Source organism: Syngnathus scovelli, chromosome 11 (genome assembly GCF_024217435.2).
Source record: "Syngnathus scovelli strain Florida chromosome 11, RoL_Ssco_1.2, whole genome shotgun sequence".
Lineage (NCBI taxonomy): Eukaryota > Metazoa > Chordata > Actinopteri > Syngnathiformes > Syngnathidae > Syngnathus > Syngnathus scovelli.
Window position 1 is genome coordinate 1,974,465 of NC_090857.1, and position 19,228 is coordinate 1,993,692.

The window sequence follows — 19,228 nt, forward strand, 5'->3', positions numbered from 1 at the left end:
ATGCTGCTAAGATGCTGACATGATTTTGATTCATAGCGAAAACTGTCATCCAAGTATGAATGAACGTGATTTAGGTTTGTGTGGTTTCATAATCTTTGCTCCGGATTTTGGATAACTTTTGCTCGGGAAAAGTTAAGTGAGCAACCAGCAGAGGGAACCAAAATTTTAGTGTGCGCGCTTTACATGTTTGTAAACAACAGTCTTCCGTGACTTTTAATACATTTTCATTTTAAACATCACAGAAAATTCAGAGACCGTAAAAAAAAAAGCAGTAAACGTGTTTCTGCAATCACTAAAGTCAATTTGAGTCTTCACCTGAATTAACGACGTGTGCGCTTTTGGAAGTAGTATTTAACAATTGTAACACGCTAGTTTCTGGGAACACCGAAGGCACTTCATTCAGTGTCTTCAGCAAACCTATAGGCAAAACTCAAAGACACAAAGCGATGAAGATTGCAATCTGTATTACACACACGCACGCACGATATGGGATCTCACAGCTTTGGACCTCTGCTCCACTAGAGGATGTTTACATGCGGCTGTGTGTGCGTGTGTGTGTGTCACGTGAGTTGCATTCTTTCCATTACAAATCAATGCTCAACACCCTTCATCCATCTACTGCCCCCCTTCAACACACTTGGTCTTCCATTACTGTGTGCGCGTGTGTGTTTAAATGTGTGCATTCGTCTTTGTTTGCGCTCGTGTTTATGAAAGTGTCTAAATGTGCGTGTGTGAGGTGAGAGCGTGAGATAGAGATGAGGGAGGGAGGGAGAGCGAGAGAGAGAGAAGAGAAAGAATATGTGTCTGCACAAGAGTGAGTGTATGCATGAAAGTGCTTTTTAACGTCTGACTGAATCTGGGCCAGGTGCGTCCGCCTGTGTGTGAGTGAATAAACACTCATGTTGAATGTCTGCCCGTGTTTTTCAGGCTACCTTCCGGTTCCATTTTCATCCATTTGTTTGCTAGCATGAACAAGCTACATCCCAGGTCAAAGGCTTACATAAGTTGTCCCATCCATCGTGCCTGAAACAGGCAATCGTGTCCGTGGGAGAATCGTCTTTGGGTCAGGACGGGTCCCTCAGAGGACGGCCAGGTCGTGGCAGCTCTTGGATCGCACCCTGACGGCCACACGCTGGTTGTTGCGCGCCACCAAGCGGTCCAGGAAGCGTCGCGCCTTCTGAGTGAAGCTCTCCTTGCGCCTGCAGGACGAGGCGCGTCGGAACTGCGCCGCGTCGGCGTTCGATGCGCCCGAGCGGCGCAGTCGGATTTGGCGCACCACACCCTCAAAGAGCTCGCTCACGTTGTGTTGCAGCGACGCTGACGTCTCAATGAACTTGCAATCAAAAACTACCGCGCACGCTCGACCTTCTGGAAAAGAAAACAGATCATGACTACATATGAGAACCCGAGACTTTTTCTAAAATCATTTTAGACAATTCAGAGGTTCACCTTGCAGTGCCACCTCTCTGGAGCGCACCAGGTCGCTCTTGTTGCCAACGAGGATGATGGGCACATCGTCGACCTGTCGCCGCCGCCGTAGCGTGATGCGGAGCTCGGCCGCCGCGTCGAAGCTGCTCCGGTCGCTGACCGAGTACACGATGACGTATGCGCTGCCACCTGTCAGGCAGGCCTCACTGCCCGCACGCCCGTCTTCGTCCTCACATGGAATGGTAGTGAAATCATTCACTTTTTTGTAAACATCTATCATCCGTGTTTTGTAACAATTTTGACGGCTCTCACCAGTTTGTCATTTGTCCACGTATCCATGACAACCAGTGTGGTCTCCTTGCCATCAACAGTCAGCGTCCTCTCGTATGTGTCTTCTGACCCCATGCAAAAACAAAAAGAGAGAGAGAGAAAAAAAACCTATGAGCAGGAATGCGTTGCATGGCAAGCGGATCAAAACGCTGCCAGTGGCAGACAGTCCATCAATGAGGTCATTCAAAGTCAAAGCAGACGATGGCGGGTCGACTGAAAGTTATTGACGTCGGCAGTGATCCGATGCTTGCGTGAAGCCATTTGGCCAAAGTTGACCCTCGTGTTGCGACAAAACCGGAACACAGCGATGCCATTGACGTTTACAAATGCTTGCATGCTAGGATAAATGAAATTTTCTTTGTTTACTAAACACTAACCTTTAGGTGTAATGCTCAAAATGGTTACGAACAAGCTCCATAAATTGCCTTTGATGTTTAAAAAAAAAACAACTCAGGTCTGTCAAATGTTTTTATATTTACAAATAAAAAACATTAAGATTTGTCTTTAATGAAAGCACATAGGTTAGCTTTCTTGACCAAATTGTATTTGTTCACAAAAACACTTTTGCTCGACTATTTCGAATGCTAAATTCTCTTTGGTGTTTAGGGAAACACATTGAGGACTCAAAAAGGTCTTTGAGGTTTCCAAAACATACATTGTTAAAGTTAGCTAAAATGTCTCCTCACCTTCCAGTTGTTCGTCTTTGTCGTTGATTCCGGCAAAGATTCCCGCCAGGCTGCTCTTGCCCACGCCGTGGTCGCCGAGCAACAGCACCCTGTGAACGCAGTCCGAGTCGTCGTCCGAGTCGGCGCTCCACTGCGCCCGGCAACGTGTGTCCCCCGGCTGGAAGGATGCCGACTGTCCCAGGGGAGGGTGCCTGCGCTGTGGGCCGCTGCTGCCGGCGTAGGGGTCCCGGGTGCAGGGTGAGCACTCCCGGGTGGGGCGGACGGGAGTGCTGCCCCGCCGTGTCAGGACTTCTGCCTTCTTTCTCTGACTGTTGATGCTCATGTTGCTACGGTGACAGCATCAGGACCGCTTGGTCCCGAGTGAATTGATGTCATTTGCACGTCCCAAATTTTCAAAAGTTTGTTGCCGCGTAAGCGATATTTTAGCGCAAGACTTTGAATTGTTTACAAATCACATACTTGAGGCTCGTCTATGTTTCTTGGATGATTATCGGAAGAGAAAACAATTTTTGGTGTTTGCTAGTAGACCAGTTGAAAGCTCTTTTATATTTCCGAAAACTCGGCCATTACAGCTGAAAACTCTAAATTTTCTTTATTACAAAAACAAAACAGATGCAAAGGGGTCCAAAACAAAGCCAAGAGAAAGTAATTAGAATGTTCCGTAACATTGAGCAAAACACATACACACATTAGGTTAGCTGAAAGACAAATCAGTCTGAGATGTTTGCAAAGACATGGAAATGATGCTCCCTGAACAGATGTGAAAAAAGGCATTGGTCTTGAGATCAATTTTTTTTAATTTAGAGTAAATACTGTAATATTGAAGGTTGCATTTGATTGGTCAAATTCATCCAATTCACTGTGTGGGCAATTATCGCTATGACGATATTTGGTCGATATACTGCCCAAGTACACAAAAACACACAAATGCATAGCAGCAGCTTTCGACCATGTGATTAAGAAATTATTAAATATGGCAAGAAGTCAACTTTGAGCGTGTCATGTGCGATGAGGAACATACCAGACAATCCACGAAGAAGAATCGGTATCGTGGCCAAGCGGGTGAGTGTGTCTTTGTAACGCAATCCTTCGCCACACTGACCTCGCGAAGTTCCACAACAGCTTTAAAAATTCAGCAGCGGAATCACACACAACCCTCTCGCAGTGTGTGTGTGTGTGTGTGTGTGACAGCAGAGGAGAAGCAGATATGCGAGGGCGGAGTGAGTGCGTGTGCGGGTGTTCAACAGAGTTGGCCTTAGGAAAAATGTCGGTCACTTCCTGTGACAAAAAAAAAAAAAAGCAACGCAAAAGCAGTCAGGGGATTTGTTGACATATCTCTCATTAATTGCTAACATGTTTTTATTTTCATGCTAGGCTAACATGAAACGCACCATCCATCACCTCGAGGGACTGCGCCAGTCAATGAAGTGCGTGTTTTGCTTTTGGAAGTTAATATGGTCGCACACTTGAAACAATGTCACATGTCGGAAAGCACTTCAAATTTTCCGCTCCAAAGCAGGTCGCCGACATGCCGGGCCCGCGAGTGGCGCTGTCACCACGCAGTGTTTACTTTTGCACGTTAAACAAATTGACCGAGATGTCGACAAAGGCCCTTCACGTAAAAAGCACTACAAAATTTCCACACCAACGCATGTTGTGAGCGTGCCGGACTTATGGGTGGCGCTGTAACAATGCCACATTTTGGACTTTTAAAATAAAAATCAATAATATCAACGGTAACAATGTCAAAATGACTTGGCTGTACAGAAAGCACTTGAAATGTTCGATTGCCTCTGGGTGGCGCTGTAACGATATCACGCTTCAAAAAAATTAATGTCAAAATGACCTTGACAAAAGGATGCGTCTGCACAAAGCACTTGAGAGATCTTTTGTTTTGGACGCTGAAATTTGAAAGTGAAGCCGTCAAAAGTACGCCTTTGGGTGGTGCTGACACCACGTGCCATCTTTTGTTTTAGACTTTGAACAAAAGAATCAGGTCACAATGTAAGAATCGAAAAGAAAGGGGGGAAAAAATGGTTTCCGTCTGCTGTGAACAAGGCAGAGGAAATACACGGCAAAAGCCGAGAGTCCGATCAGAGGCCAAAGATGTGCTTCCATGCCAAAATTAAATAAACCGCGGCTTATTCACTCAAACGTGAACAAATTCATTCCATGTCCCATATATGAAACTGTCAAATACTCAACTATGACATAATTTAATCTAATAGGAACTTTCATTCTTGTATGAATTACGTTTGACATATTTTTAGCGGGATTTGCGTTTGAAAGAAACATTTAGAGTTGTTCATTTGATGGCATTTTTATTATCAAATAACATTTGATTAATTATTGAATTATTCTATGGAATTTCTATTTTGTCATTTTTAATTCCATTAAATCATTAATAATGTCATAAGTACATAAAAATGTCACTCACGAGATAAAGAATTCCGTTACATAATGAGAAAAAAGGGCATACAATCGATCAAATCAGTCGTTAGATAAGATTACGATTAGTATTTGAGTTATTTTTACATTTCCATCCATTAATACTTAGTTTGATTCAATAGGTGTTGTATTTATTTAATTTTGGCACAAACAAAAACTTCACACACGCATGTCGACAATAAATAAAAGAGCCCAGTTTAACCCCTCAAAATGTACAGCTAATATATGGTTATTTGCAACTTTAGACAGGACACATTGTGTGCAAAGTAAAATACAAAAATAAAGTTGCAGTAATAAGGAGGCAAGCCAATCAAAAGGCACCTATTTACAACAGGGAGAAAGAAGCAACGAAAAAAAAGATGTGCGTATGAACCCAAACGTGTTGCTTGCTTTCTTCCTTTCTGTGTGTGTGTGTGTGTGTGTTCGGGTAGCACCTGAAGTCTTCAAACAAACACTGACAGGAAGTAATGGTCGACTGTGACATGACGGCTCCTGGCGTTGGCTCAGCTCAAGCGGCGACTTTTGACAAGCCAACTGAGGGAGGCGGACGGACGGACGGTTAGGGACAGATGGTGAGCAATCAGCGTAGCGAGCAAGGTGTGATCTTGAAGACAAAGATGTGAAGGTGGCCGGCGATCTGGTTGCACACGCTCACGCAGTAGCGCAGCAGATCCAACAAGGACAGAACCTGCGCCGACACGCTAGCCATTAGCACGCCAGCAAAGCAAGGCGCCTTGCCATTACCAAGCGGATGAGTGTCACTCACCAGCGCAATCCACAGCACCAGGTACTCGTCAATAAAACTGTTGAAATACTGATTGAGGAAGAGGAGGCCTGGTCCCAGGAAGGCCAAGTCGTGCAGGTGCATCTCGCTTTTTGTCATGTGCGCTACCTGAGGACACAACATCAGACGACACCAGTCAGCGCGGGATGGACGCACGTGCTCAGTGCAAACGAGGTGCTCAAGAAGGGGAGGGGAGGGGAGGGGGAAGGAGGGGGGAAAAAAAAGAAAAACCAGTGTGTTTGACTTACAACTAATTTATTGGTGATTTTGGCGGAGACGAAGCCAAAGGCCAGGATGTAAAGACAGGGGTGTTTCTCGAAGAGCTGCACGGCCGACTTCTTGTAAATCATGACGGCCAGAACGATGACGGAACCGATGTGCAGCACCGGCGACAGCACGCTGGTTCCCTGACCACAGGAAAAAAAAAAAAACATGAGTCACAATATTTCAAGCAGGAGCTCCTTTTCCAAAGCAACCCGGGAAGGCTCAGAGGACCTCCTGAAAGTTCCACTCGAAACCTAAACGCAACTAGCGCAGACTTACCGCGATGGTGGAGCCGTTCTTGCCGACGCCTCCGGTGAAGATGACTCGGAAGTAGTTGCTACAGGAGAAGATTGCTCCAAGAAAGGTGAAAATGGCAGGAACCATTTTCACCTGGACGTTAACAACGGGAATCTGCGGAGACAAAAGGGAAACAGAGTTCTGCTTGAATGATGCGCCACAAGAAGTCGTCTTCTTTCACCCAAGTGCAAAAAAAAAAACCCCAAAACATTCGAGTTCGAAGCTTTAGATGGCACGTAGGGTGTCAAACTCTAGTCCCCGGTTGTTTTGCCTTTAAGGTTGTAGAGTAATATGTTAACTGTTTATTTAGGATTAAGACTGAATGAGGAATGAGGAGATGGTTAACGGTTCCGTTTGAGATGAGGCACGGCCAGTGAGGTGGGCAGGCGCCCCCTCGTGGCTGCACAAGATTTTACAATTCGAAAGGCGTCATCCCCATTGCATTTTGTCATGAACTGGAGGGAGGACATTTGATTACTATAAAACAAACAAAATCAACTCTTTCTTAGATGACTGGAATATTTTTTAAGGCTTCTGCAACTTGTTTTTTTTTTTTTTTTGCCTACGAGATGGACACAAGAACGTATTCCTTACCAGCGCCTGCCAGAAGGCGGAGCCTCCGAGAGCTGCCAGCAGGTACATGCTCATGATGAAGAGCTGCGCTTCGGTCACGTCGATGCTGAGGGACAAGACATGAATTACTGCCAATCGTTAATGTTGAGCACCTCGAGCATACGCTTAATAATTCTTTCATAGTCACGCAAGCTTTGTCCCTTTATTTGAAGTGGAAAACGGCAACGCCAGCTCGGCTGTGTGCATGTTGGCCAACTTACATGCCGAATCTCAGCGTTCCCGACACGTAGGTCTGCCAGTGGGCGCAGTAGAACATAAACATGCCGGCGAAGCAGCAGAAAAACATCCAGTCGGGGTTGGTGCCCAGTTGCACCGCGATGCTTGTTCCCAACACCACAAATACTGCAAAAGACAAAATGGGCGGCAACATTTCAACATAGCGTATAAAATAACACATGTGGGGAGCAGAATGTCAAACGTGACAAAAATAAAGCTCGGTTCTTAAAATTTACTCATTTAAATGTCTTTTCCCATTGTCAAACCAATGTCCTATGACAGACACCTTGGAATAGTGTATTACATTTTACTTCAAGATTTAATATAAGCTATTCCACGCGGTCTACGGCTATTGATAATCAAACTAAAAATTAATAAAAAGAGCAGCACGGTGACCCCCCCCCGCCGCGCTCTGCCTGAAGGTGGTAGTAGAGTGACGCAGGTAAGTTTTTTTTTTTTGCTAGCAAATAAAATGTCTGACCGGTGGAGAGGGAGTCACAGCCGTGGTCAAAGAGCTCCCCCAAAGGCGAGCTGCTGTTAGTGCGCCTGGCCTGCTTCCCGTCGATGGCGTCCAGCGACTGGTACACGAAGAGCCCCACTGCGCACATCAGGTACGCCCACAGCGGCGCCTGCCAAATGCAGTGCGGGTTGGTCGGTCGGACATTTTGAGGCGCCGCGACTCAGCTTGCTGACCTGCTCGGTGGCGGTGGGGCAGTAGTAGACCAGCACCAGGGTGGTGACAATGTTGGTGGCCAGGCCGACGATGGTGATAAGGTTGGGTGCGATCCAGGCAGGCACGCGGCCCACCAGCCACTCCCAGTAGCGCTGCATCAGAGGCTCCAGCAGCGAGCAGCCGGCACTGCTGTACCTGCGCACGCACGCACGATTTAGAACCCGCCGGCTTGTCCCGTCCGGGCGCCAAATAGCCTCATTGATTCCCGCGAAAGCCGGCTGAGCACACACACAGTACGATCGAATGGGGAAACTTCTCACCGGCTTGTCCAGGCAGCAACCTAGTTTGGGGCGGAACCGACAGCACCCTCGACAGATTGCGGCCCGGCATTATTTAAAAAACCTTTTTTACGTGTCAGAAATATTTTCTCAGACCGGCCTTAATATAAATAAATAATACCTCCATACATCACGGTGGCAGTTTTGGGCAGCGATCGACTGTGAGTGTACCTGTGCTCCTCCAGCCTTTTGAGCTGATGTCTGGAGAGGGGGGGCGAAGGCAGTTCGAGGAACCTGCGCAGCACTCCGGGCGCCAGCCAGCAGCTCGCCTCCACGCCGGCGCCCGGGCCGGGCTCCCGGTCCCGGACGAGCGCCCGGCGGGAGCGCAGCCCCCCCCCATGCTGCTGCCCCGTCGCACTCATGGAGCCCCGGCTGGCCCGCTGCTCCCAATTTGGACACCACCTACAGTCGTCACCAGAACAAAAGCATTTGCTTAACTTTCAGCCTTTTTACAAAATGTTGTTCTTTCTTTTTTCTCACTGCGGCCGACTGGTAGGGATTTTTGGAGGCTGATGTTGACTTTGATTTTTGACAGAACAAAATTCTGGTGATCGGTTAATCAGCCAATGAATATAAAAATATTCAACACGGTTATTTTACGCTTGCAATTTACATTGACATTGGCTAATGTTATTTAAAAGTATTTACTGATCGTGGTGTTATGCAACAATCAAATTTAAACGTGAATGCCTGTGCAAATTCATAAGCAAGCGCTTCGAACAGGTCGATTACTTCGGAAAGGTGAAACAAGCTATAAGAATCGCGAGACGGGAGGGTGAAGGCGACGATCATTGCAATAATGTCATCCAAAACAGACGACCATGCGGTCATCAACGCTGCTTGCAGCGTGTCAAAAAACACCTGCAGAGCTAGCGACGAGCATAGCTTCAGCCTGGCCGCTGATGTTGAACCATGAGCATTAGCATTAGCTCGGCTAGCCGCCACCTCCCGAGCGGCCAACTTGTCTGCTCCGCTTAGGAAGCAATCCCGCGCGGTTGTGTCGTGGAACTACCGCGCCGGACGCAGCCCTATAGGGCGAGGGTTAGTGTCACGCTTGCGGGAACGGGCGTGGGAGAAGGGGAGAGTCGGGCAGGGAGTCGGCTCCTCCCGGCCTGAGCTAGCCTCGAGTGCTAAAGATCCGTAGCCGGAGGCACGTACCTGCACCGAGAGCCGCAGAAGGTCCGACGGGAGACCCAAGGCTCTTCACGCCTACACACAGGAACCCACGGTGGCGGAGCAAAAGGTCCCCTCCTCCGGCTTGTTGGAATCGAGGGGCCAATGTGTGGCGTGTGCCGATGAGGAGAATAGAAATCCGCACCGACCGGTGCAGTGCTGCTTCAGTGTCACCGTGATTGACAGACAGCGCACGAGAGCTGGCGTCATCCCGTTGGAAATCTCGCGTTACTTGCAGAGCTCTACCCAACTGCGCACCTGGTTTACAGGGCGGAGCTAACACCGACTTTGCACTTTTCAACCGAAATTTTCCTATTAAAAGGAATTGTCTGTCAATGTGTTTTCAAATTAGGCAACGTAATAAATGCGATTTCAATTGCATGTGATCCTAATAACTATCATGTTGATTTTTATTCAAATTTAATTACAAAATAGGTCACATGAGCTCTGTCACTGTGACCTTTCCTGCAGATTTTGGCGTCCAGGACACCCTTGGCACGCTTATTAGTTGATTTCAGTTCAGGGAGCTCACGTAGGCTAGGCAGAGTTGCCCCCTTCCAAGAGTATTACTAAGATAAGTAATCCTGGAGGCCGGGGTTGAACCTTCCTCCGCAAGCCAGCAGAGAAGGCTCCACAACCATGTCTTCGATTTTTCCGGCATCCATTAAATACTGAGAAGCTGCAATCCTGCGGGAGTTACTATTAGCAAAGGGAGCAATCAAGATAAAAGAAGCGGGAGAAGGTAGCAACGTGAACGTGACAACAGATGACAAAGGATGGCCTATTTCCACAATGAAGGTCTTGTTTACACCATTCGTATGACTGACAAATACATGATATAGACAACACATACATTTTGTAAATACATAGATAAATTATACTTTTACTCAAGTGCCACTTGTTCATACAAAACTGTCTGCAATGAATATACATGTTTCCCCTCCATCTGTTGGGGATTAAGGTGGAAATACTTTTGAATTGATTTATCGTGATCTCATTTATTTCACATCACAAAAACCTGGCCTTAGAACAGGGGTGTGTAGACTTTTGATATCCGCTATACCGCATTCCGTTTTGCAGCAAGGAGTCAGGTTTTGACGGAGCCGAGGGGTTCAGGCCTCTCGCTGGACCGCGCGCGTCCCGTAAGGACTCTGAAAGAAGTTTCTGAGGAGCCGGCGTAGCAGAGCGGCCACGTCAGGGTCGTCCTCGTCCTCGGGGGCCTCCCGGGCCACCGGTGCCACCAGTGAGCGCGTCTGAGCCGTGTGCAGACCCTCCATGGCCCCCGACAGCCAGATGAGCCGCTTGAGGCTCTGGATGTTGCGACCGCGGTCGTGCATCAGCTGGTGCTCGGCCACCGCTCGGCGACTGTGAGCACAAGGAAAGACCACCAGAAACCTCAATGGACGTTTTTGGTCTTGAGGGACGAGACGGCTCACGGCGTGTTGGCCTCACCTCTGGTTCTGCTCACACAGCCCGGTGGGGAGGAGCACCAGGAGCACAAAGACCACCAGCCGCCGCACAGGGATGTCACACATCTGCATCTTCTAACAACACAAAATATTGATCCAATTTACAAAACAAAATACAAAATGTCCTGTTCTCAAATATTTGTTTTCAGACAAAAAAAGAAAACAGTTAAGCAAAAATGCCAAACCACTTGGATTATTCTTTTGAGTTCTTTGTATCTGAGCCTAACAAAAAGGAGTAGAAGGCAAAGACGATTTCTGCCTTGTCGCAGGCAAATCAAGTGACAGACAAAAATCAAAAACGCCTAAATAGTCGTATCTCCAAGGAAAACAAAATGTTACACTTGGGCAACGCAAGAAACCGTCAACTATGGAACCGAACAATTATCGTCAGACAACTATTCAAAATGTCGACGTGCCTGAGTTCCTACAAAATTGAATCCAACAAAGAGTCAAGGGCTAATTGTTGCCTTACTTTAACAAGTGTTTCCTCGGTCCAAATAAGTTCCTCAGTCCAAATCCATTTTTGTCAGCTTTCTATTTCCTCCCTAAGTCTGCCTATGTTGAAGTGAAGGGCTACTCACCCCGTGGCGAGAGTAGATCCTCAGCAGAAAAATTGAGAAATCTCGACCTCCAGACCTTTTATAAAGGAGCCCTAACAAGCACGCTCATGAACACACACTCCTACACACACACACACGTGACATCAGACCTCTTGTTTGTGTGTAGGCTCCGAATCTTTGATAAGTAGGGTGAGATCACATTGGTTTGTCTATGTGCTTTCATCTCTAGAGAAGAGAATGGGTAAGGGACGTGACTAATTTCTGGATACGCGTTTGAGCGGCTGGTGAAAGTTGGACGTGTTTGTCGCCTGGAGATATCGGCGACTAATGAAGCCGAGGTGAGCGGTCGCTGTGACAACAAGGCAGGCCCCCGGCTCGGACAGGTTTCCATCCTGCGAGAATGTGTTGGGACCTGCTGCTAGCAGAAGCCATTTTAGGCCCGCCTCCCATTTAGTCACCAGAAGCGAAACAATTAAGAACAATGAAGTCATCGGTCACACGTGTGGTTCAGAAAGATTCCGGCATTGACGAGCGAGTGCGTGAGCGGTGGCGGAGGTGGTCACCCTTAAAAGGATCTGCCACATTGCCCGCCACCGCATTAACACGCCGTTGACTCCTGCGAGTATCATGGCAGGATCCACGCGGGCCTTTCAGCGACATCTATCATCCATTCATCTATCTATCAATCCATCGGTCCGTCCGTCCATCCATCCATCCATTCGTGATAGACAGGGCGGGAAATGGGAAGTGGAGAGCTGGAGCTCGGTCAGGAGCGGGTGGATGCTCGTCCTGCGGTGTAGCCGCTGATCGGGCGGCGCAGCAGCGTGGAGGAACGCGCTCCACGGGGTGCCGGGAAGCCAGGGAGCACGAGCTGACCTGGCGAAGACAGCAGTGACGCAAGGGTGGGGTGCTTGCGGCGATGGTAGTCGGGGACAAGCAGAAGGTCAGGGCGGGCGGCGAGCAGAGCGTGGTCGAGAACGGGCAGATGGTCAGGGCGGGGGGCAAGCAGAGCGTGGTCAATAACGGGCAGATGGGTAGGGCAGGGCAGGCGGGAGGCAAGACAAGACTATCTATCTATCTATCTATCTATCTATCTATCTATCTATCTATCTATCTATCTATCTATCTATCTATCTATCTATCTATCTATCTATCTATCTATCTATCTGTCTGTCAACATCCACATCTCTATAGTTTATTCTGTGCCATCCATCCATCCATCCATCCATCCATCCATCCATCCATCCATCCATCCATCCATCCATCCATCCATCCATCCATCCATCCATCCATCCATCCATCCATCCATCCATCCATCCATCCATCCATCCATCCATCCATCCATCCGTCCGCATTTTTGGAAGTCACATCTGGTACGACGCTAATGACACCGGCTTGTCAAATTCCAATGGCTTTATTTTCTGTATATAGATTTGTATAGATATTTATAGATATTTATATATAGTACATGGACGTGTATGAGACAACTCGGTCACTTGATTATCTTCTTTTGTTTAAACAACGTGACAATATCAGAGAAAGAAAGAACACGAGTGCAAGCGAGCAAGGCATTCCACATGATCAGAGTACAGCACAGCAAAGCGCGTGTGAGTCTGCCTGCATATGTAAGCGTTTATGTGAGCGTGTCTTTGATTGCTGCATGAGTGCACGTTTGAGTGTGTGTGTGTGTGTACAGTATGGAAGATCATGTTTCAGTTTGTGAATGTGCCCGTGAAAGTGTTTAAGACAACATATTTGGCGCAAGCCTTGGGGGCGGGCCGTATGTCTTTACGTGGGGGAATGCAATCGTCTATGTTCACGTGTGTGCATATTTGAATGAAAAAGTGTGTGTTGAGTCAAGGAATTGCTTGTTTTTTGTCTGTTTGGGTGTGTGCATGCGAGTGTGTGTGTATTTGGGATGTTGGGGATGCAGGGGTGGGATGTTGTCGTGTTGCATAGATTGAAGCAGACAGGAAGTGATGAAACTATCTCACGCAAACAAGGACATGACGGAAGACCAAATAAGGGAGTGTGGTGAGGTTTGTCCAAAAAGATAATTGAAATGGGCATCATTGCACTCAACAGTGCCTTCGTCGGTTTTCCCAATCTGATACTAGCATTCCTAAATTTCTAAAAAATACTATTTTTCCCCTCATACGTTAACCAACATCATGTCGTCATGTGTCGACAACGGCCTCGACAAAATGTTGCCATTCATTAGTTGTGTTTACTCATTTAAATTTGCACGCTAGCACTAATTACATGTCAAACCTACCCAAAATTTGCAAGTTGACTACTTTACACTTTAACTAGTGTGGAATGGGTCACATTGTCCAGCTGAGTACATGTCAACATACTAGTGCAGGTGCTCGCGGCCATTTTGGCAAATCTTTCTGAAGCGTGTCAATTAGTCACTTGCTAATGCTAACATAGCGACGCACCACACACAATGAGCTAATATCGACATGCCGGCACGCAATCATGTTTAGCTGCAAGTCAATTGGCGAGCTAGCAGGGAAATGTTGACTTTCAAGAAATTTCCAAAGGTCAGATAAAGACATGAAAATTTGTGAGAGACATAAAACAGCAACATTTTGTCTCAAGTGCGTCAAGGAGAACTGTTAATATGATTACGACACACACAAAGACGAGGCAGAGTGATTGATGACACAAAAAACAAATATGATGAAATAACAGACGATATTCACTCACAGTGTGAAGGAGGACGTACGTTATGATTGGAGAACATTTGGTCGACACTTGCGATGCTAGCTTAGCACGATTAGGGCCGTACTGAAAGGTAAAACAAACTAACAGCGTATAAACCTTGATCTTGTAACCCATCAAACTATATATATATATATATATATATATATATATATATATATATATATATATATATGCTCCCAAAAATGAAAGAAAATTGGTCAATCCTATAAAGTACAAACGACATGATTTTTTTTTCTGGAAAACGTGGGGGGGATTACAAAACAATTCATTTTTGTATTTAAATACGAGATCTTAACATTGCTATTCAAACAAATTACCACTTTGATCTTGCAATGTTTTTTTTTCTTCCAGTGCATGAAAAAATTAACAAAATCTGATTTCCTTTTCAGAATGTTTTTATATGACCTGCAAATTTTGTTGTATGTTTTTCAAAAGATCAGTGATTTTAATTTAAATCATCTTAATGTCTTTTTTTTCCTCTGAAAAAACAACCAAACAAAATTACTTGTAAATGTTTTTAATGATTATAAGGACTTTTCCAGCAAGCATCCCATCTACGATTCATCCTGTCAAATGTTGAGTTGTCTCATAAATCAGCGCAACATCTTTGGGCGTTTATCGCTTTTTGGGCAAACCAGAATTGGCTGAGCGTCAAATGGTCGTCCTCCAATCGGCCGGGATGATGAGGCGGAATGACAAGAAGGATGGGAATGTCTGTGTTTGTCTACTTGGGATTGGTGGGAAAACAAGTCAACATTTGGGATGTTCCATTCCGTACTAAAAACATGCACAACACACGACATTGAACACTCAACACTTATTTGGATCCAAATGCACTTGCTATTTTTGTCTTTTGTTGTGAGTAGTTTTTCTTGTGTGTGCATGTGTGTGTGTGTGTGTATATAGGGAGGGGTGCAGGGGGGGGTCAGGAAATGGTGGCTCAAGGCGACACGGAACACGATGCGACTAATCGCACCAGGTTGGACATATTGCTTTTTAAAACCACGGAAAAATTGTGGGTAGGTAATATATGTCATGCATGCCACACAGATGGTTATGCCGTATATAAAAAAAAAAAAAAAACACACCTACCATCACGCGCCTAATTAGATAATCATTAGCATCATTAGCACGGAAAACAAGTATTTTTTGCCATCAACTGAGAAGGTGTCTATATATTTACATTATATAGACATAGAAAAGTTGTTTCCTTTTTTTTTTCGAAAAGAGGCAGGTTTCTTTTCTGTAACGGATGCGAATAAATCAATCATGTTCATGGGATTTTACAGTCTCATCTAGATTTTTTTTTTTTTTTTTTTAGGTGGGCAAGTTCAATATGATGGGTGCCCTTGTTGGTATGGCAGACGTGCTTCGGGTGGGCAGGACCAAAAAAAAAAAAAACGGCGCTTGAGGACTTTGGCAGGACATTTTTTTTTGTTTTTTTAAAGCTATGCCGGGTCATGATAATTAATATTATGATGTGGTGCTTACATGGCACCTCCTGCAGGTAGCGCTGATGTTCGACAAAGAAAAAAAAAAAAAAAAAGCACGCCGCAGTCCTTGTCCACGTGAAATGGCCGTCAAAAAATTGTCCTGCCACAGGCTCCAACCCCTTTGATACGAGTCTTGAGATTGGAAAGACGCCGTCAAAACGGCAATTCGTTTGGTGATTGGCTAAATGTTTAAAGATGCGCGTTGCCACAGAGATGCTTTTTGGCGAGATGTTTTTGTTGCCGTGGTGACGCTGTATGGCGTTTAAGTGGCTGTCAGCGTGGCAATGTTGACAAGATGCTTCCGTTGCCATGGCGCGCGATGCTATTTAGTGTTCCTGTGTCTGCTGTCGCCATGGTGATGTTGGCAGAGGTCGGCAAGACACTGTTGCTGTCGTGAACCCGCTGTTCACCGTTCCCCAAGAAGCTGTTGTCATGTGATGTTTGGAGGTTGGCAAAACACTTCTCTTGCCACGGTGATGTTGTTCTGAATTTGCCAAGATGGCAATGTTTGGAGATTCCGATGTTCTCAACATGGCCGTGTTGGTCAATGACACTGTAGGGGATCCCAAAGACGCTGTCACCACGGTGATGCTCGTTTTGCCCTAGCAATGCTGTTAAGATGTTCTGGTTGCCATGGCGATGCTGTTTAAGATGCTCTTATCTCCGTGGCACAAAGTTTGTATGTTGGGGAGATGCTGTCACCGTGGCATTGCATGGAGATCTGTGAGATGGTTAGGGTCGGGTAACGACGGCAATGCTGTTCGGCCTCGGCAGGAAAAAGGGACTGGCGGTCGGCTCCTGAAGAGGGGCGGCGGCCAATCGGAACATCGGCAATCCAACTGAGCAGGAAGTAAACAAGTCACTTAAGGGCCGCGTGTGTGAATGTGTGTCGTAACCATGGCAACACACACGCAGCATCAACATCAAAAAGAGTGGGGCGGGCGGGGCAAACAAACTAAGATGTCACTGATGACTTACATATCCTCCAAAATATTAAAAAGTCGTGAATATAAAAATACACAAGTCGTAAAAAAATGACCAACACATTTTGATATGAAACGCATGCAAAGAGAGAGACTCCCCGCATTGCCGTCAAGCAGGAAGTGGAAGGAAATGAGCTGGAATTTCTTCATGTAAACATCGTACAGGTCCTTGTAGACTCTGGCGGCAGTGACGGCCGAGGTTATTTTTTTTCTTTCATTCTTTTGCTTATTATGGGCTGAGAGTCCAAAAAAAGGGGGCGGGATGGGGGGCAGAGTGAATATGGCAACTAGTGAATATGGCTCTGTGTTACATAGAAAGAAGAAAAAAAAAAACTAGCCGCTTTGGACACAAACATGACAGGAGTCCTTCTCTCCACGGCTGACTTGAGCTTGTATCCACTGAGTTTGATGGACCAGGGAGGGGGAAAATAATACAGACAACACAAGACAGCTTGTCTTTTAACACAATGATGTGTACACAGACAGTTGGACCTCCTGTCAGCTGGCAGGAAACTTTTGACGTTTACAAACTAGCGTGCTCGATGGCTTTCAAACAGCGTGCGTAGGCTAACACATGGCGTTTGCACGATGGTGCGACGTCGCCAACATGTTTGCGCTCCATTCAAAACATGTTTGATGACTCAAATGTTAAGCCTGCACGCTAATATGTTTGATTTTAAACAAGCTAGCTCATTGTTGAAGTTACATTCCGGGTTAGCAAAGCCGCTATCAGCCACGCTAGCACGCTAGCTGTCGTCACAAGTTACTTCCAACAGACAGGAAGTGGACGGGTTGGTGGGCACTGGAACAGAATTCCCAAATTTTCATTCTCAAGTTAGCATGCGACGTGACACGGATAAAACACAACATGCACCCCCTCCCCCACTTATAACCTTGCTGACCTTCTCCCCATCCCTGCTGCCATCCCTGCTGCCATCAGATCGCCCTCCACTGTTTTCAGCCTAAACATTCCGTCTTTCCACATGCAAACAGAAAAAGAAAGAGACGCTAACAAGGAGAAAAGTTTTCTTTGAAGACAGTAGTGTGACACTCAACAACAAAGAACATTCGTTAGAGGATTAACAAACAAAAACTAAATTCAAAATGGCTTAAAAATAACAACAAAAATTCCGACCGGGAAAACTCTGTTAGCCTTTAGCGGAAGCGTATGTACATGATCAGCGCACTTCTTTTCGTGCTGCTTTTTTCATTGTTTTTGTTGTTCTTTATAGCCACATGCTGCGAAAAACCCACTAAAGCTGCTCACAAGGAATTGTCATTGCTAAAAAAAAAAAAAAAAGACCAATGAAAACAAGGGTGGCAGGAATTCGGAGTCACCGGGTTAGTGTTTTGACTTATCGTGATTGTTGTTTTTAGCCACTTGCTAATGGTAAAACATAGCTCACTGTGAATTTTAATTTATCGGGGGGGGGGGGGGGGGGCAAAAAAGTGATTCTGCCATTTTGACTTCGCTAACGATCCACGACGAGGAATTCTTCAGGGGAATTTTCTTGACTTGTTTTAGGCACATGCTAACTTGTTGTTTTACACCACAAGTTAACAACCCGCTATCACTGCAAACCTGCTCATGAGGAATTCTTGCTGCTAAGAAATGTTGGGAATGAGTGTTTGGACTTTTTTTCTGGCTAACATCTCAAGACGATGAACTCTTCCATATGTGTTGCAGAATGAGTGTTTTGACTCGAAACTAGCACTTGGACTTTTTGTTGTTAGCCAGCTCCTAACAACTCTTTTTTTTTTTTTCGTTTGCCACATGCTGCAAACAAAGCACTAAAGCTGTTCATGACAAATTTTTGCTCAGTGAGAGTGGGAGGGAAAAAGAAAAAAAAAAACAGTGGGAGACGTGTGACGATGGTGGTGATGATGAGAGGAGGAAGGGGAAGAGGTGAAGAAAGAAGCTTATGCGGATGAAGTGGCGGCATCTCCCGGCATGGTTGAGGAAAGGGAGGTTCCTGGGAGGGTCTCGATCTCATCTCCTGACTCCTCGATGGGCGGGATACGAGCTTCCTCCTCGGATAGCGGGACAAACTCAGGATGGGCCATGAAGCTGTGGATGGAGCTACGCGACTCCGGACTCTCCAGACCTTCGTACAACGAGCTCCGGAACGCGTTCACCACTTTAATCTGAGAAGAAAAATAAAAAGTTCAAAAGATGTTAGAGCGGGCTTTCATCGGTTTTGTTCATATTGGGGAGCAAAGGGTAGGAAGGATGGAGGCGGGCAGATGGGATGATGGGAAGCACGCCAACATGTTTCAAATGTGATAAAACATCCGCACAATCAAGCAAAACAAAAACATCACAGTCACCAAACAGTGCAAACGTTTTTTCTGTTTCTTTGTTCCTTCAACATCCAAAGGGCAACAATTACTAACTCAAAATTCAAACAAATTTCCCCTGTGTGGGACAAGTGAAGTAATATCTTCTCGTCTATCTTAAATGTGAGGGAAAAAAATCCTTGACCAAGAATCCGTCAAAGAAAAAAGGCGGGGCGGGCCGTTGACGATGACACACGTGACGGACGGTCACAAGATGAAGGGCAAAGAAAGCGGAAGGCAACACAACATGCAAACACGCTTCAAGGCATGTGACCAGTAGGTTGTCTGCACGCCATTCTGCGGATTCTTTTTTGTCGATTGCAAAGTGATTGAACATCACCAAGCCCCGGCAAGAGGCGCCTTGACTGCGTAATACTTTTAGTTGC

General features: G+C 46.1%; 4 protein-coding genes across 11 annotated transcripts in view; all 4 read right to left on the reverse strand.

The window, feature by feature from the left end:
- Positions 1–197: 197 nt before the first annotated feature.
- Positions 198–4,229, reverse strand: rem1 (RAS (RAD and GEM)-like GTP-binding 1). 2 transcript variants are annotated; one of them, XM_049734483.1, is made up of 5 exons: positions 3,466–4,229; positions 2,445–2,770; positions 1,741–1,823; positions 1,450–1,657; positions 198–1,368 (listed from the first exon to the last, which is right to left on the reverse strand). In XM_049734483.1, exons 2-5 carry the CDS (start codon positions 2,764–2,766, stop codon positions 1,079–1,081), a joined length of 903 nt encoding a protein of 300 aa, XP_049590440.1. In that variant the 5' UTR covers positions 2,767–2,770; positions 3,466–4,229; the 3' UTR covers positions 198–1,078. The 2 variants fall into 2 exon arrangements, with proteins under 2 accessions (XP_049590440.1, XP_049590439.1); XM_049734482.1 differs by having other exon boundaries at positions 2,445–2,793.
- Positions 4,230–4,745: 516 nt separating this feature from the next.
- On the reverse strand, positions 4,746–9,477 carry cept1b (choline/ethanolamine phosphotransferase 1b). Its single transcript, XM_049734470.2, has 10 exons — positions 9,256–9,477; positions 8,269–8,499; positions 7,780–7,954; positions 7,568–7,715; positions 7,071–7,212; positions 6,832–6,916; positions 6,220–6,351; positions 5,925–6,083; positions 5,659–5,784; positions 4,746–5,580 (listed from the first exon to the last, which is right to left on the reverse strand). Exons 2-10 carry the CDS (start codon positions 8,457–8,459, stop codon positions 5,473–5,475), a joined length of 1,266 nt encoding a protein of 421 aa, XP_049590427.1. The 5' UTR covers positions 8,460–8,499; positions 9,256–9,477; the 3' UTR covers positions 4,746–5,472.
- A 473-nt stretch (positions 9,478–9,950) lies between these two features.
- On the reverse strand, positions 9,951–14,383 carry pth4 (parathyroid hormone 4). The gene is made up of 3 exons (XM_068652312.1): positions 11,321–14,383; positions 10,723–10,814; positions 9,951–10,635 (listed from the first exon to the last, which is right to left on the reverse strand). Exons 2-3 carry the CDS (start codon positions 10,809–10,811, stop codon positions 10,383–10,385), a joined length of 342 nt encoding a protein of 113 aa, XP_068508413.1. The 5' UTR covers positions 10,812–10,814; positions 11,321–14,383; the 3' UTR covers positions 9,951–10,382.
- Positions 14,384–14,530: 147 nt separating this feature from the next.
- The window catches only part of LOC125976702 (plasma membrane calcium-transporting ATPase 1), a 31,282-nt gene continuing 26,584 nt past the window's right edge, over positions 14,531–19,228 (reverse strand). For 4 of the 7 annotated variants that reach the window (XM_049732528.2, XM_049732526.2, XM_049732523.2 and 1 more), the window contains one exon: positions 14,531–18,650. In XM_049732528.2, the coding sequence (XP_049588485.1) occupies positions 18,426–18,650 (225 nt within the window). In that variant the 3' untranslated portion in view covers positions 14,531–18,425. The remainder of the gene's footprint in view (positions 18,651–19,228) is intronic. The other 3 variants (XM_049732527.2, XM_049732525.2, XR_007484486.2) reach the window with 2 other exon arrangements.

Coding starts and splice junctions, on each gene's coding strand:
- rem1 (XM_049734483.1), bottom strand. CDS start 2,766: ATGAGCATCAACAGTCAGAGAAAGAAGGCAGAAGTCCTGACACGGCGG. Junction 1,824..2,444: donor CAAAGACGAACAACTGGAAG/GTGAGGAGACAT, acceptor GCATGGGGTCAG/AAGACACATACGAGAGGACG. Junction 1,658..1,740: donor CGTGGACAAATGACAAACTG/GTGAGAGCCGTC, acceptor ATTCCATGTGAG/GACGAAGACGGGCGTGCGGG.
- cept1b (XM_049734470.2), bottom strand. CDS start 8,459: ATGAGTGCGACGGGGCAGCAGCATGGGGGGGGGCTGCGCTCCCGCCGG. Junction 7,716..7,779: donor GCCCCACCGCCACCGAGCAG/GTCAGCAAGCTG, acceptor TGCATTTGGCAG/GCGCCGCTGTGGGCGTACCT. Junction 5,581..5,658: donor TGGTGCTGTGGATTGCGCTG/GTGAGTGACACT, acceptor GTGTCGGCGCAG/GTTCTGTCCTTGTTGGATCT.
- pth4 (XM_068652312.1), bottom strand. CDS start 10,811: ATGCAGATGTGTGACATCCCTGTGCGGCGGCTGGTGGTCTTTGTGCTC. Junction 10,636..10,722: donor CTGTGTGAGCAGAACCAGAG/GTGAGGCCAACA, acceptor TTGTGCTCACAG/TCGCCGAGCGGTGGCCGAGC.